General features: G+C 54.0%; 1 protein-coding gene across 2 annotated transcripts in view; it reads right to left on the bottom strand.

Moving 5' to 3' along the window:
• The window catches only part of P2RX6 (purinergic receptor P2X 6), a 15,476-nt gene extending 3,375 nt beyond the window's left edge, over positions 1–12,101 (bottom strand). Inside the window, exons 1-8 of one of the 2 annotated variants that reach the window (XM_026449264.1) lie at positions 11,764–12,101; positions 11,014–11,164; positions 8,691–8,762; positions 3,460–3,535; positions 3,176–3,269; positions 3,013–3,093; positions 2,795–2,936; positions 2,593–2,702 (exon numbers count right to left, since the gene is read on the bottom strand). In XM_026449264.1, coding sequence (XP_026305049.1) covers positions 2,593–2,702; positions 2,795–2,936; positions 3,013–3,093; positions 3,176–3,269; positions 3,460–3,535; positions 8,691–8,762; positions 11,014–11,164; positions 11,764–11,927 — 890 coding nt within the window. In that variant the 5' untranslated portion in view covers positions 11,928–12,101. The remainder of the gene's footprint in view (positions 1–2,592; positions 2,703–2,794; positions 2,937–3,012; positions 3,094–3,175; positions 3,270–3,459; positions 3,536–8,690; positions 8,763–11,013; positions 11,165–11,763) is intronic. The other variant, XM_026449265.1, reaches the window with a different exon arrangement.
• Positions 12,102–12,422: the final 321 nt, after the last annotated feature.

Raw genomic sequence — 12,422 nt, forward strand, 5'->3', positions numbered from 1 at the left:
AAAAAAAAAAAAAAAAAAAAAAAAAAAAAGGCCAGGTGCAGTGGCTCACACCTATAATCCCAGCATTTTGGGAGGCCAAGGCAGGTGGATCACCTGAGGTCAGGAGTTCGAGACCAACGTGGTAAAACCCCATCTCTACAAAAATACAAAAATTAGCCGCGCATGGTGGTGGATGCCTGTAATCCCAGCTACTTGGGAGGGTGAGGCAAGAGAATTGCTTGAACCTGGGAGGCAGAGGTTGCAGTGAGCCGAGATCATGCCATTGCACTCCAGCCTGGGTGACAAGAGTGAGACTCCATCTCAAAAAAAAAGAAAATTCTTGAGTGCATCCTAGATTGGAAAGTACAAAGGTTTAGGATCACTGTTGGCACAGCTGGGGAGTATTAAGTAATAGATTTATTCTGCCAGCCAGGAAGGTGGGTCACACCTGTAATCTCAATACTTTGAAAGGCTGAGGTAGGAAACTGATCACTTGAGGCCAGGAGTTCAAGACCAGCCTGGTCAACATAGTGAGACTCCGTTTCTATATTGTTTTTTAAAAATTAAAAAAGATGGCCGGGCGCGGTGGCTCAAGCCTGTAATCCCAGCACTTTGGGAGGCCAAGACGGGTGGATCACGGGGTCAGGAGATCAAGACCATCCTGGCCTACACGGTGAAACCCCGTCTCTATTAAAAAATACAAAAAACTAGCCGGGCAAGATGGCGGGCGCCTGTAGTCCCAGCTACTCGGGAGGCTGAGGCAGGAGAATGGCGTAAACCCGGGAGGCGGAGCTTGCATTGAGCCGAGATCGCGCCACTGCACTCCAGCCTGGGCGACGCAGCGAGACTCCGTCTCAAAAAAAAAAAAAAATTAAAAAAGATTTACTCTTGCTAAATGTCTTTCTTTCTCTCTTTTCTTTCTTTTATGGCATCTCACTCTGTCATCAGACTGGAATGCAGTGGCATGATCATGGCTCACTGCAGCCTCAGTCTTCTGGGCTCAAATGATCCTCCCACCTCAGCCTCCTGAGTAGCTGGGACCATAGGCATCTGCCATCAGGCCCAGCTAATTTTAGAAGTATTTTTTGTAGACATGGGGGTCCCCTTATATTGCCCAGGTTGGTCTCAAACTCCTGGGCTCAGGTGATCCTCCCGCCTCAGCCTCCCAAAGTGTTGGGATTACAGGCATGAGCCACTGCACCCAAAAGTCAATTTCTTGAGTGCAACAATAAGACAGTGGCTACATGGGGAAGGTCCCTGTTCTCAGGACAATGTTGAAAAAGGTGAGTGTCCGGATGTCTGCCACCTACTTTCAAACAGTTCCGTTTGAAATCTAAACATATCCAGTTCACTCCAGACAGGGAGAAAGAAAATGTGGCCAGATGGTAACATAAAAACTGATAAGCCCAGATGAAGGTATATGGGTGTTCATGGTACTAATCTTAAGTTTGCCTAGAGTTTTTTTTTTTTTTTTTTTTTTTTTTTTGAGACGGAGTCTCTCTCTGTCGCCCAGGCTGGAGTGCAGTGGCCGGATCTCAGCTCACTGCAAGCTCCGCCTCCCGAGTTCACGCCATTCTCCTGCCTCAGCCTCCCGAGTAGCTGGGACTACAGGCGCCCGCCACCTCGCCCGGCTAGTTTTTTTTGTATTTTTTAGTAGAGACGGGGTTTCACTGTGTTAGCCAGGATGGTCTTGATCTCCTGACCTCGTGATCCGCCCATCTCGGCCTCCCAAAGTGCTGGGATTACAGGCTTGAGCCACCGCGCCCGGCCTTGTCTAGAGTTTTTTAAAAAAATGTTTAGGTAAAAGCTGAAGGGAGGCCAGGCACGGTGGCTTACATCTGTAATCCTAGCCCTTTGGGAGGCTAAGGTGGGTGGATCACCTGAGGTCAGGGGTTTGAGACCAGCCTGGCCAACATCGTGAAAACCCATCTCTACCAAAATATAAAAATTAGCTAGGAGTGGTGGCGGGTGCCTGTAATTCCAGCTACTCAGAGGCTGAGGGAGGATAATCGGTTGAACCCGGGAAGCAGAGGTTACAGTGAGCCAAGATCGGGCCACTGCACTCCAGCCTGGGTGACAGAATGAGATTCTGTCTTAAAAAAAAAAAAAAAAGGCCGGGCGAGGTGGCGGGCGCCTGTAGTCCCAGCTACTCCGGAGGCTGAGGCAGGAGAATGGCGTAAACCCGGGAGGCGGAGCTTGCAGTGAGCTGAGATCTGGCCACTGCACTCCAGCTCGGGCGACAGAGCAAGACTCCGTCTCAAAAAAAAAAAAAAAAAGCTGAAAGGAAGAAGGGGGAAAGTAAAAAGCAAACACCCCATTGCTGTGGAGGGGAGATACTAGAGGCAGGGTAGGGTGGAGGAAGGGCTGACAGTGAGGAGCCTGAGCTGGGCAGGGGCCCGGGACAGATGGGGTGGAGGGCTCAGGACTTGGGGGAGCAGGATGGAGCCTGTGCTGGAGGATGTGGGGTTGAGAACAGCTCTCTCGTGCTCCTGGGAGCCCCTCGCACACCAGTGGAATATCCAGAGGGCTGGGCCTGGGTGTGGTCTGTCCTGACCGCCACAGGGAGAGGGCGATGGGCACAGCAGTTGGGCACTGGGAGCAGTGGGGCCTCACCTGAAGTTGTAGCTTCTCTCCTGCAGCTGGAAGGAGTAGTGAGTCTGGCAGCCGGAGTCCCCAGTGTCCAGGTCACAATCCCAGTGAACCCTGATGCCCACAGAGCCACCCTGCACATAGCACACAGCTGTTCCACTGGTGGGTGGGCCCGGGACCCTCTCCCAGAGCCCTCCAGGAACCTTGCCCCCAACTTGGGACCCACCAGCAACGCCAGGTCCTCGAAGTTCCCTCCAGCCTCGGCCACGAGGTCCCCAATGCGGAACACGGGACAGTAGGGGCTGAGTTGTGGTTCATAGCGGCAGTACTTAAAATAGGTGGGGTCCCAGGTCTCCAAGGCATTCGACCTGGGAGGGGTGGGGGAGGTCAGACGAGGTAGGAGACAAGGAGGGTCTTGGGGCAGATGAGACCCACTCTGCTTACTTAGAGAAGTTGAACTTGCTGAAGGTGACTGTGTTTTTGATGAACAGTGTGAAGTTCTGGGCCTGGGCCAGCAGGGGCCTCCTGCAGGTGGAAGGGAGGTGACAGCCTCTGCCAGGCCTGGGGCCCTGCGCCGGTGGGGGTGGGGGATTGTGGGGACACTTACGAGGGCACAACGCCACTCTCCACCGGGCACCAACTCCAGATCTCACAGGTCCTGTGGGTCCCATTGAACACCACACATCGGCCTGTTTTCACGCCTAGAAAATAAAAGATGAACTCCAGACCTTCAAATCTCCACAGGGCTGGGGAAGGCGTCAGCCAAGGGGTTGTTGGCAGAAAGAGAGATGCAGGGACAGAGGCGAATGGGGCCTGCACTCAGGAGCCACCCAGGATCCCAGCCCAGCCCCCACCCTGCTGAGGGCACTGGAAGACAGAGCCCACAGTTACCGTGGCTGTGCGTGCCTCTCTCCCCTTCGGGGCAGTCCTCGTCGACCCAGCAGTTAGCCAGTGGGACGGATGGGTGCTGAGGTGGGCAAGAGAGCAGTCACCGATGGCACAGGGGATGTCTCCCCTCCACAGCCCAGTCTCAAAGGCAGGGAGATTCAAGGTGGGAAGGACAGGCCCCCTTCCCACCTTAAACCTCCTCACCACCCCCCCACCAGAGTACCCTGAGTCTGGGCCCACACAGGAAAGCTGGAGGGTGCAAATAAAAGGAGGTCAGAGGAGGGAGCAGAGCAACACCCTGGCCAGATGAGGGTACAATGCTGTATTTCAAAGACAAAGGGAGACCCCTTTCCTCCTTTTTAAAAAAATTTATTTTTAGTGATTCAGTCTCACTCTGTTGCCCAGGCTGGAGTGCAGCGGTATGAACGTGGCTCACTATAGCCTCGCCCTCCTGGGCTTAAGCAATCCTCTCACCTCAGTTTTTCCAGTAGCTGGAACTACAAACACACACCACTGTGCCTGGCTGATTTTTTAGTTTTTTTTTTTTTTTTTTTTTTTTTGTAGAGATGGAGTCTTGCTATGTTGACCAGGCTGGTTTTAAACTCCTGGCATCAAGCAATCCTACTGTCTCAGCCTTCCAGCGTGCTGCGATTAAAGGTGTGAGACAACGCGCCCTGCCCTTCCCTCCTGACAGTTCTGTCCGTGGTGGACACGGAAGTGATTCTTCCAGGTCTAGCTCCTCTGGTCCAATCTGGATGACAGATCAGGGAAGGTGAATATATCTTGGGAGGGTAAGTTTTTGATGCCCGGAATGGGGGCACAACTGACAAAGATCAGGGCCCTGGAGTCAGGGGCTTGGGTATTAAAGCAGGACCCCACACCCTTGCTGAGAGGCCACAGGCTAATCCTTTCTGCTCGCTCTTCTGTAACCTGGGGACATTAATGTCTGCACAGAGGCACAGGACTATGGGGCTCTGGCAGAAGGAGAGGACAGGCGAGCTTTCTGGGGTCCCAGACCCAAGAGAGGAAGGCACCCTTGAGCACCAGGCACTCTCCCAGGCACGGTTCTGCCCCAGCTGAGGATGGACACTGCTGCCCAGGGCACTCAGCTCAGTGGCAGCAGGAGGAACAGCAGTACCAGGAGCTCAAGGAAGGCTGAGGGCCTCCGAGAAGCCAGAATGAGGCAGTGGGAATTTCTGAAAGACAGGGCCGTCATGATTGGGTGGAGGGCGGAGCAGAGCCACATGCTGTGCTTCTTTGTCCCTACCTATGTCCTGTGTCTGCCTCTCCTCTCCACCCCAGCTGGGCTACGGTCTCCTCCAACTAGACCCCACAGTGACCACCAATGGGGCCCCCACGTCTCCCCCTACCCTTATCCACCTACCCCCAGCAGCCCAAGTGGTGCATCCCACAATGTGCAGGAGATTGAGCACCCTGCCTCTGAGCCCATGTGTGGCTCTCTTCTGCTCCTCTCATCAAGTTTAGCTCCTGTCAGGCACGGTGGCTCATGCCTGTAATCCTAGCACTTTGAGAGTCCAAGGCGGGTGGATTGCCTGAGCCCAGGAATTCGAGACCTGCCTGGGCAACAAAGCAAGACCTCATCGCTACAGGAAAAAAAAAAAAAAAGTTTAACAATTAGCTGAGTATGGTCACTCCCACCTATATAGTGCCAGCAACTCAGAAGGCTGAGGCAAAAAAAATTGCTTAAGCCCAAGATGTCAAGGAGGCAGTGAGCTGTGATCACACCACTGTATTCTAGCCTGGGTGACAGAGCAAGACCGTGTCTCAAAAAAAAAAAAAAAAAAAAAGAAAAGAAAAGAAAAAAAGAAAACAAACAAAAACAGTTTGGCTCCATAGTGGGGCTTACAGGGGCCCCTGAAATCCTGAACTACCTTCTTCCCACCCCAGTTCAAATATTCACTTCAGCTCCACTCAGTGGCAGGTAGCCCTAAAGGCACCTCACCTTACATAGCTCAGCGCCTTTGCCCACAAAGCCCCCTCTGGTGGACACCTGCTCCAGCCAAATCCACCTGCTCACCAGCTTCTCCTCACCCTTTTTTAAGATTCTGCTCAGCCGGACACGGTGGCTCATGCCTGTAATCCCAACACTTTGGGAAGTTGAGGTGGGTAGATTACCTGAGGTCAGGAGTTCGAGACCGGCCTGGCCACCATGGCGAAACCCTGTCTCTATTAAAAATACAAAAATTATCCGAGTGTGGTGGCTTGTGCCTGTAGTCCCGCCTACTTGGGCGACTGAGGCAGGAGAATCGCTTGAACCCAGGAGGTGGAGGTTGCAGTGAGCCGAGATCATGCCTCGGCACTCCAGCCTGGGTGACAGAGTGAGACTCCATCTCAAAAAAAAAAAAAAAAAAAAAGATTCTGCTCAAGTGCAGCCCTGGGTCCCTCAGCTACAGCCTCTGTCCCATCATAGGACCTGCCACCTTGGCTGGGCTGTCCACGCAGGTGGTCCTTGAGGTATGGGAGATGGAGTTTTGTGAATTCAGCATAGCTAGCCCCCTGGCCCAGTGGGGAGGCTCAGCGGTGTCTGCTGAGGGAGGTGACACTAAAGGAGCACGGCGCATGTTCGCGAAGGATCAGGGGCCAGGATCCCGAGAGGAGCTGGCAGAACTCTGGTCTTCTGGGAAAGCCAGGTTGTCAGATCTGATAATTACAACCCAGCCCTGATGCTTCATGGGAAGAGCCAGAAATGTGCTTGCAGACAAAGAGGAATTGCACAGATTCTGAAAAACACAGACCCACGGATCCAGCCAAATTTCAGAACAGTCTACAAACTGAATATTAAATAGACACCTGAGCATTAAGAAAGGGAAGGACATTGTATGGGTTCACTAAGAGTAAGCACATCCTGCTGGGCGCAGTGGCTCATGTTGGGAATAGGCCCCCAAAATCTGGTTATAAAGTGGTCCAAAACTGGCCATAAACAAAATCTCTGCAGCACTGTGACATGTTCGTGATGGCCATGATGCCCACGCTGGAAGGTTGTGGGTTTACCAGAATGAGGGCAAGGAACACCTGGTCCACCCAGGGTGGAAAACCGCTTAAAGGCTTCTTAAACCACAAAGAATAGCATGAGCGATCTGTGCCTTAAGGACACGCTCCCGCTGCAGGTAACTCGCCAGCGCCCATCCCTTTATTTTGGTCCACCCTTTTGTTTCCCATTAGGAATACTTTTAGTTAATCTATAACCTACAGAAACTGCTTATCACTGGCTTGCTGTCAATAAATATGTAGGTAAATCTGTTCAAGGCTCTCAGCTCTGAAGGCTGTGATACCCCTGATTTCCCACTCCACACCTCTGTATTTCTGTGTGTGTCTTTAATTTCTCTAGTGCTGCTGGGTTAGGGTCTCCCCGACCAAGCTGGTCTCGGCAGGCTCATGCCTGTAATCCCAGCACTTTGGGAGGCTGAGGCGGGCAGATCACCTGAGGCCAGGAGTTCAAGACCAGCCTGGCTAACAAAGTGAAACCCTGTCTGTACTTAAAATACATAAATTAGCTGGGCGTGGTGGTGGGCACCTGTAATCCCAGCTACTCAGGAGGCTGAGCAGGAGAATTGCTTGAACCCGAGAGGCGGAGGTTGCAGTGAGCCAAGATCGGGCCATTGAACTCCAGCCTGGGGGACAAGAGCGAGACTCCATCTCAAAAAAAAAAAAAAAAAAGAGTAAGCAATCCTTTGTGCATATTTCCAACTACAGACATGGAATGTCTCCAGCAACTGTGCTAGGACTAACCAGCAGGGCTCAGGGAACAGGTGTCTGCACAATGACCCTCCAGCCCAGGAGGCAGGTAAATGTTGGACTTGTTTAAAGAAAGATGTCACTGTGGAAGTAAACTTTTGGGACTATGTCCTGAGTCTCAATAGTTCAAACAAAATTCGCAGCTGGAGAGAATGAGCGTGCTCTGTGACAGATGCAGGATCCCAGGGACATCTCCAGGCAAGGGGTAAAGGTGAAATGTCAGGGGGAGAATCAGTATTTCTGGATCAGAAACGAAGAACAAGGTGGGGGACTCTGGTTTGACCATGGTTGATGTAAAAACTATCCAGAAATCAGGGCTCACGCCTGTAATCCCAGCACTTTGGGAGGCCGAGGCAGGCGGATCACGGGGTCAGGAGATCGAGACCATCCTGGCTAACACGGTGAAACCCCGTTTCCACTAAAAATACAAAAAAAAAAAAAATTATCTGGGCGTGGTAGCGGGCGCCTGTAGTACCAGCTACTCGGGAGGCTGAGGCAAGAAAATGGTGTGAACCTGGGAGGCGGAGCTTGCAGTGAGCCGAGATCGCGTCACTTCACTCCAGCCTGGGTGACAAAGCAAGACTCCGTCTCAAAAACAAAACAAAACTATCCAGAAATCATAAGCAACCCTGAATTCACCATGAGCAAGAGTGTGCTATGTTGGCTCACAAAGATGAAAGCTGCTTCAGGACATACTAATAGAGGCTGAGCACAGAGAAGGAGAGGTGATATTCCAGCTTGGCTCTTGCTATTAGAGCCTCCCTGAGCATGTGCCCAGCTCTGGGTGTCACAGTAACAACCTGGAGAGTACCCAGAGGCAGGACCAGGATGAGGAGGGTCTGGGCACCTCATGGGAACTGTTGCTGCCCAGAGCTCAGGGTACTGTCACCCACAGGCTGGGAGGCCTTTTTTTTTTTTTTTTTTTGAGACAGAGTTTCGCTGTTGCCCAGGTTGGAGTGCAGTGGTGCGATCTCGGCTCACTGCAAGCTCCGCCTCCCGGGTTTACGCCATTCTCCTGCCTCAGCCTCCCGAGTAGCTGGGACTACAGGCGCCCGCCACCTCGCCCGGCTAGTTTTTTTTTTTTTTTTGTATTTTTTTAGTAGAGACGGGGTTTCACCGTGTTCGCCAGGATGGTCTCGATCTCCTGACCTCGTGATCCACCCGTCTCAGCCTCCCAAAGTGCTGGGATTACAGGCTTGAGCCACCGCGCCCGGCCTGGGAGGCCTTAAGAAAGTGACTCAACCTCACCGAGCCTCAGTCTTCTCCTCTGAAATGCGGATCACAGGACTTCCTACCAGACAGGGGATACATGAAGACTGAAAGAAATAACTCACACAAAGATGTAGCCCAGTGCCTGGGGGACACTAAGCACATGCTGAGCCTTTCGCCACCTGGGAAGGGGAAAGGGAAACACGGGTGGCCACCTGGGGCTGGTGGAGGAACGAGGGGCCTGCTGGGAGGATCCTGGACAAACTCACCTCTGGGCATCTGCCCTGAACTTGGGCTGGTGTCACAAGGAAGTTGGTCACCAAGAAGAACACGTTTTCTCCCTAGGAGGCAAATCTCAAGGTTGGCCTGGATGGGCTCGCATTGACCAGAAAGGCCGGAAGCCAGCAGCCTGGTTTATGAGGGAAGGGATGTTGGCCCCATCAAGTCATTAACCCTGTCCCCCCATAAGGCAGATTGAAGCAGAGATGGGAGGCTGGTAGGGGTTAGATTGAAGCAGAGATGGGAGGCTGGTAGGGGTTCTGGCCATTTTTGAGATCAGGAAGCCTCGTGCCCATGTCCATCTCTTGAGACAAGTTTCTTTCTCATTTGCTCAACCAAAATTTATTTGTGTGTGTGCGTGTGTCTGTGTACATTTAGAGACAGGGTTTCACTTAGTCACCCAGGCTGGAGTGCAGTGTTATCATTAGTGCTCACTGCAAACTCTAACTCCTGGGCTCAGGAGATCCTCCTGCCTCAGCCTCCCAAGTAGCTGGGACTACAGGCTCCAGCTACCATGCCTGGCTTCAACCAGAATATTCCAACAGCCTGCTGCTTCTAGTACTGAAGATCCAGGGGAGAGCTGGGCCCGGCACCTGCCCAGGATGGAGAAGAGGTGAGTCTCCCATCCCACACACAGCAGCACTAGCACAGCAGGGGCCAGGGGAGAAGAGGGAAAGCTCTGCCTGTGGTCAATGGGTGGCCCAGGACATTGGAAAGAAAGGCTGACCCTCCAGTGCTGCTCGTGAGAGCACTGTGAATTTGAGGAATGTACGCACAGGAAGGGAAGGTGAGGGCTAGGCAGAGGGTGGTGGGAGTGGCAGCCATTAGGATTGGGAGGAATGTGTGGACACCCTCACAGGCCCGGTTGGGAGAATTCCTGAGGGTAGAAGCAGGGGCTGCAGGCTCTGAGGATGCCTGGTGTGAAAGTTCAGCCTGGCTGCTGCGTGGTGTGCACCGAGTAGTAGGGAGGAGGTGAGAGGGGCATCTAAGGGCCCTCTAGGAGGCCACAGTCTCATGCAGGCATGGCAAGGGTAGTGGTGAAAAATCTTGGAAGGGACAGGAAGGGGTCCAGGTTGAGTCATGGATCTGGCTGAGGCACTAGTGGATGTCACAGCCATCGTGACTAGTGGATGTCACAGAGGCCATGACAGGAGAGGGAAATAATTGATCTTTGGACATGTGGGTGTGCACCTGGAAGACAGCTGCGCTCTGGGCAGGTGTTCACTGGGGCTACATACACCCTGGGCATCAGAAGAGTAGAAGTGGGGCCGGGCGCGGTGGCTCAAGCCTGTAATCCCAGCACTTTGGGAGGCCGAGACAGGTGGATCACGAGGTCAGGAGATCGAGACCATCCTGGCTAATACGGTGAAACCCCGTCTCTACTAAAAAATACAAAAAAACTAGGTGGGTGACGAGGTGGGTGCCTGTAGTCCCAGCTACTCGGGAGGCTGAGGCAGGAGAATGGCGTGAACCCGGGAGGCGAAGCTTGCAGGGAGCTGAGATCTGGCCACTGCACTCCAGCCTGGGCGGCAGAGCAAGACTCCGTCTCAAAAAAAAAAAAGAAGAGTAGAAGTGGAAGTTGAGGCTGGGGATGAGCTGGGTGGATGGAGGAGGGAAACACAGCTGAGAAGAGGGGAGGAGCAGCACCTGACCACAGTGCCCCAGGTCAGGGAGCAGGGCTACAGGAAGTTCCATGCCCCAGCATCCCACACCACTCTCAAGCTCAAGCCATTAGCCCCGGACACCCCCTTCTTTTCTGTTGGCAGTCTTTGGAAATGCAGTTTCTCTGGTCTGGCTTCTTTTTTGGGACGGGGGACGGAGTCTCTGTCTCCCAGGCTGGAGTGCTGTGGCGTGATCTCGGCTCACTGCAAGCTCCGCCTCCCAGGTTCACACCATTATCCTGCCTCAGCCTCCCCGAGTAGCTGGGACTACAAGCGCCCGCCACCACGCCCGGCTGATTTTTTGTATTTTTAGTACAGACAGGGTTTCACCGTGTTAGCCAGGATGGTCTCTATCTTCTGACCTCGTGATCCGCCCGCCTCAGCCTCCCAAAATACTGGGATTACAGGAGTGAGCCACCACACCCAGCCCTGGCCTGGCTTCTTGACCAGCCCCTTTTTCCACCCTGAAACCTCCTACACATCCCTGAAAACCCTGTCCAGGCGCCACTCCTCTGTGAAAGCCTTCCTGAGAACCCCCAGCTGTCTCTGGCATCACATGCTTCTCTCTGGCACACACTGGCTGCATGGTGGGTGTCCAAGCTGTCAGTGGGCAAAGGACTTACACCCCCGTCAGCAGCACCAGGGCCCCCACCTGAGGTGGCTTCACGAAGTCGGCCACATCCCACAGCCGGTTTCCAAGCTCCTCGATCTGAGTCACGGAAACCCCTTTGAGTTTGGTGATGACAGAAATCTGGGGGTCAAGATCCCAGTCCTGGTAGCCTTTTTTGGCGAGGAGAGCCCACCTGGGGAGGAGAAGTTAGGCAGTGTGGTGTGTCCCCAGCATGTAGTGACAGGGGCAGAGCTGGGCCCTACATGCTCAGTTCTCTCCCCACACCCTACAGGCTCGCAGTCCAGCATCGAGGGCCCCACCTCCTCTCTGGCCCCACTTCCCACTCCAGATGCCCTGAACGAGACAGAAGCTCCAGCCATGCGTCAGAGAGCCAGTGCCCTCGGACAATCACCTTCCCCAGCCAGCACCCACCCCCAGCCTCACTACACCCAGCTCCCAGCTTCTAGACTCCCCTGACCCGAGATACAGCTGGTGGTCTCTCTGGGGCTACTGCTCCAGCTCTCACAGATGTTAAGGACGATGTCTTGTGCCCCCTGGGTGGGGCCGTGGGGAGGGACTGGGAAGGAGGCAGGTGGGCACACACAAACACACAGCTTGTTCTTGCTCTCCTGTCTTATATCGCCTACCTCCCCCCAGCCCCTGTCCCAATCTGCCCCCTTCCCCTCTAGCCCCTAAACAGCCCAACCCTCAACTTCAACCCAGCAGGACCAAGCCCCACCCCCCACCTCTTCCCCTGCCCCTCCAGCCTGGCCCAAAGCTCTTCTCTCTTACCCTACCACATAGACCACGATCCCAAGCTGCAGCAGCCTCTGCAGGGCGCCCACCCGCCAGTTCCTGGTCATCACATACTTCTCTGTCTTATAATCCAGAAGCCCCCAGCCTGTCATAGCCCCTGGGGAGCCCATGCTGCCAGCTCTTGCTAGCTGCGGGCACATGAGTCAGCATGGTAGCTGCAGTCACAGCTGAACAGGAGGCAAAGCAGGGCCCGAGCCAGGCCAGGCCAGTCACTGTTAAAGGGACACTTCCACTAAAGCAGGATCCAGCCTCCGACACCCAGCCCTCAGTCCCTAAACCCAGCTGCCCTGCACCCCCCACCCTCCCTACATTCCCTTTGCTGGGCCCTGGTGGTACACAGAAAACAGCAGCAGCTCTGTCCCTGCCCTCTGGCCTCACTTCCTGGGGTGGGAGTGGAGGTGGTGGGAGGGTGGGGAGAGACAGCTGTTATCTGTGCTGTGAGAGGACGACCTGAGCGCAGCAGCAGCAGCAGGGCGGGGAGGGTGTTGAGGAAAGCTTCAGGAAGAAGTGACCTCTAAGCTGACCCTTGCAGATTTCTGAAGTTCGACAAGCAGAAAAAGATGAGGATGGAGGTTCCTGGTGCAGGGAGCAGCGTATGCAAAGGCCAGAGCATGCAAGAGAACTAAGAGGCCCAG

This window comes from Piliocolobus tephrosceles, chromosome 19 (assembly GCF_002776525.5).
Source record: "Piliocolobus tephrosceles isolate RC106 chromosome 19, ASM277652v3, whole genome shotgun sequence".
NCBI classification, from domain to species: Eukaryota; Metazoa; Chordata; class Mammalia; order Primates; family Cercopithecidae; genus Piliocolobus; species Piliocolobus tephrosceles.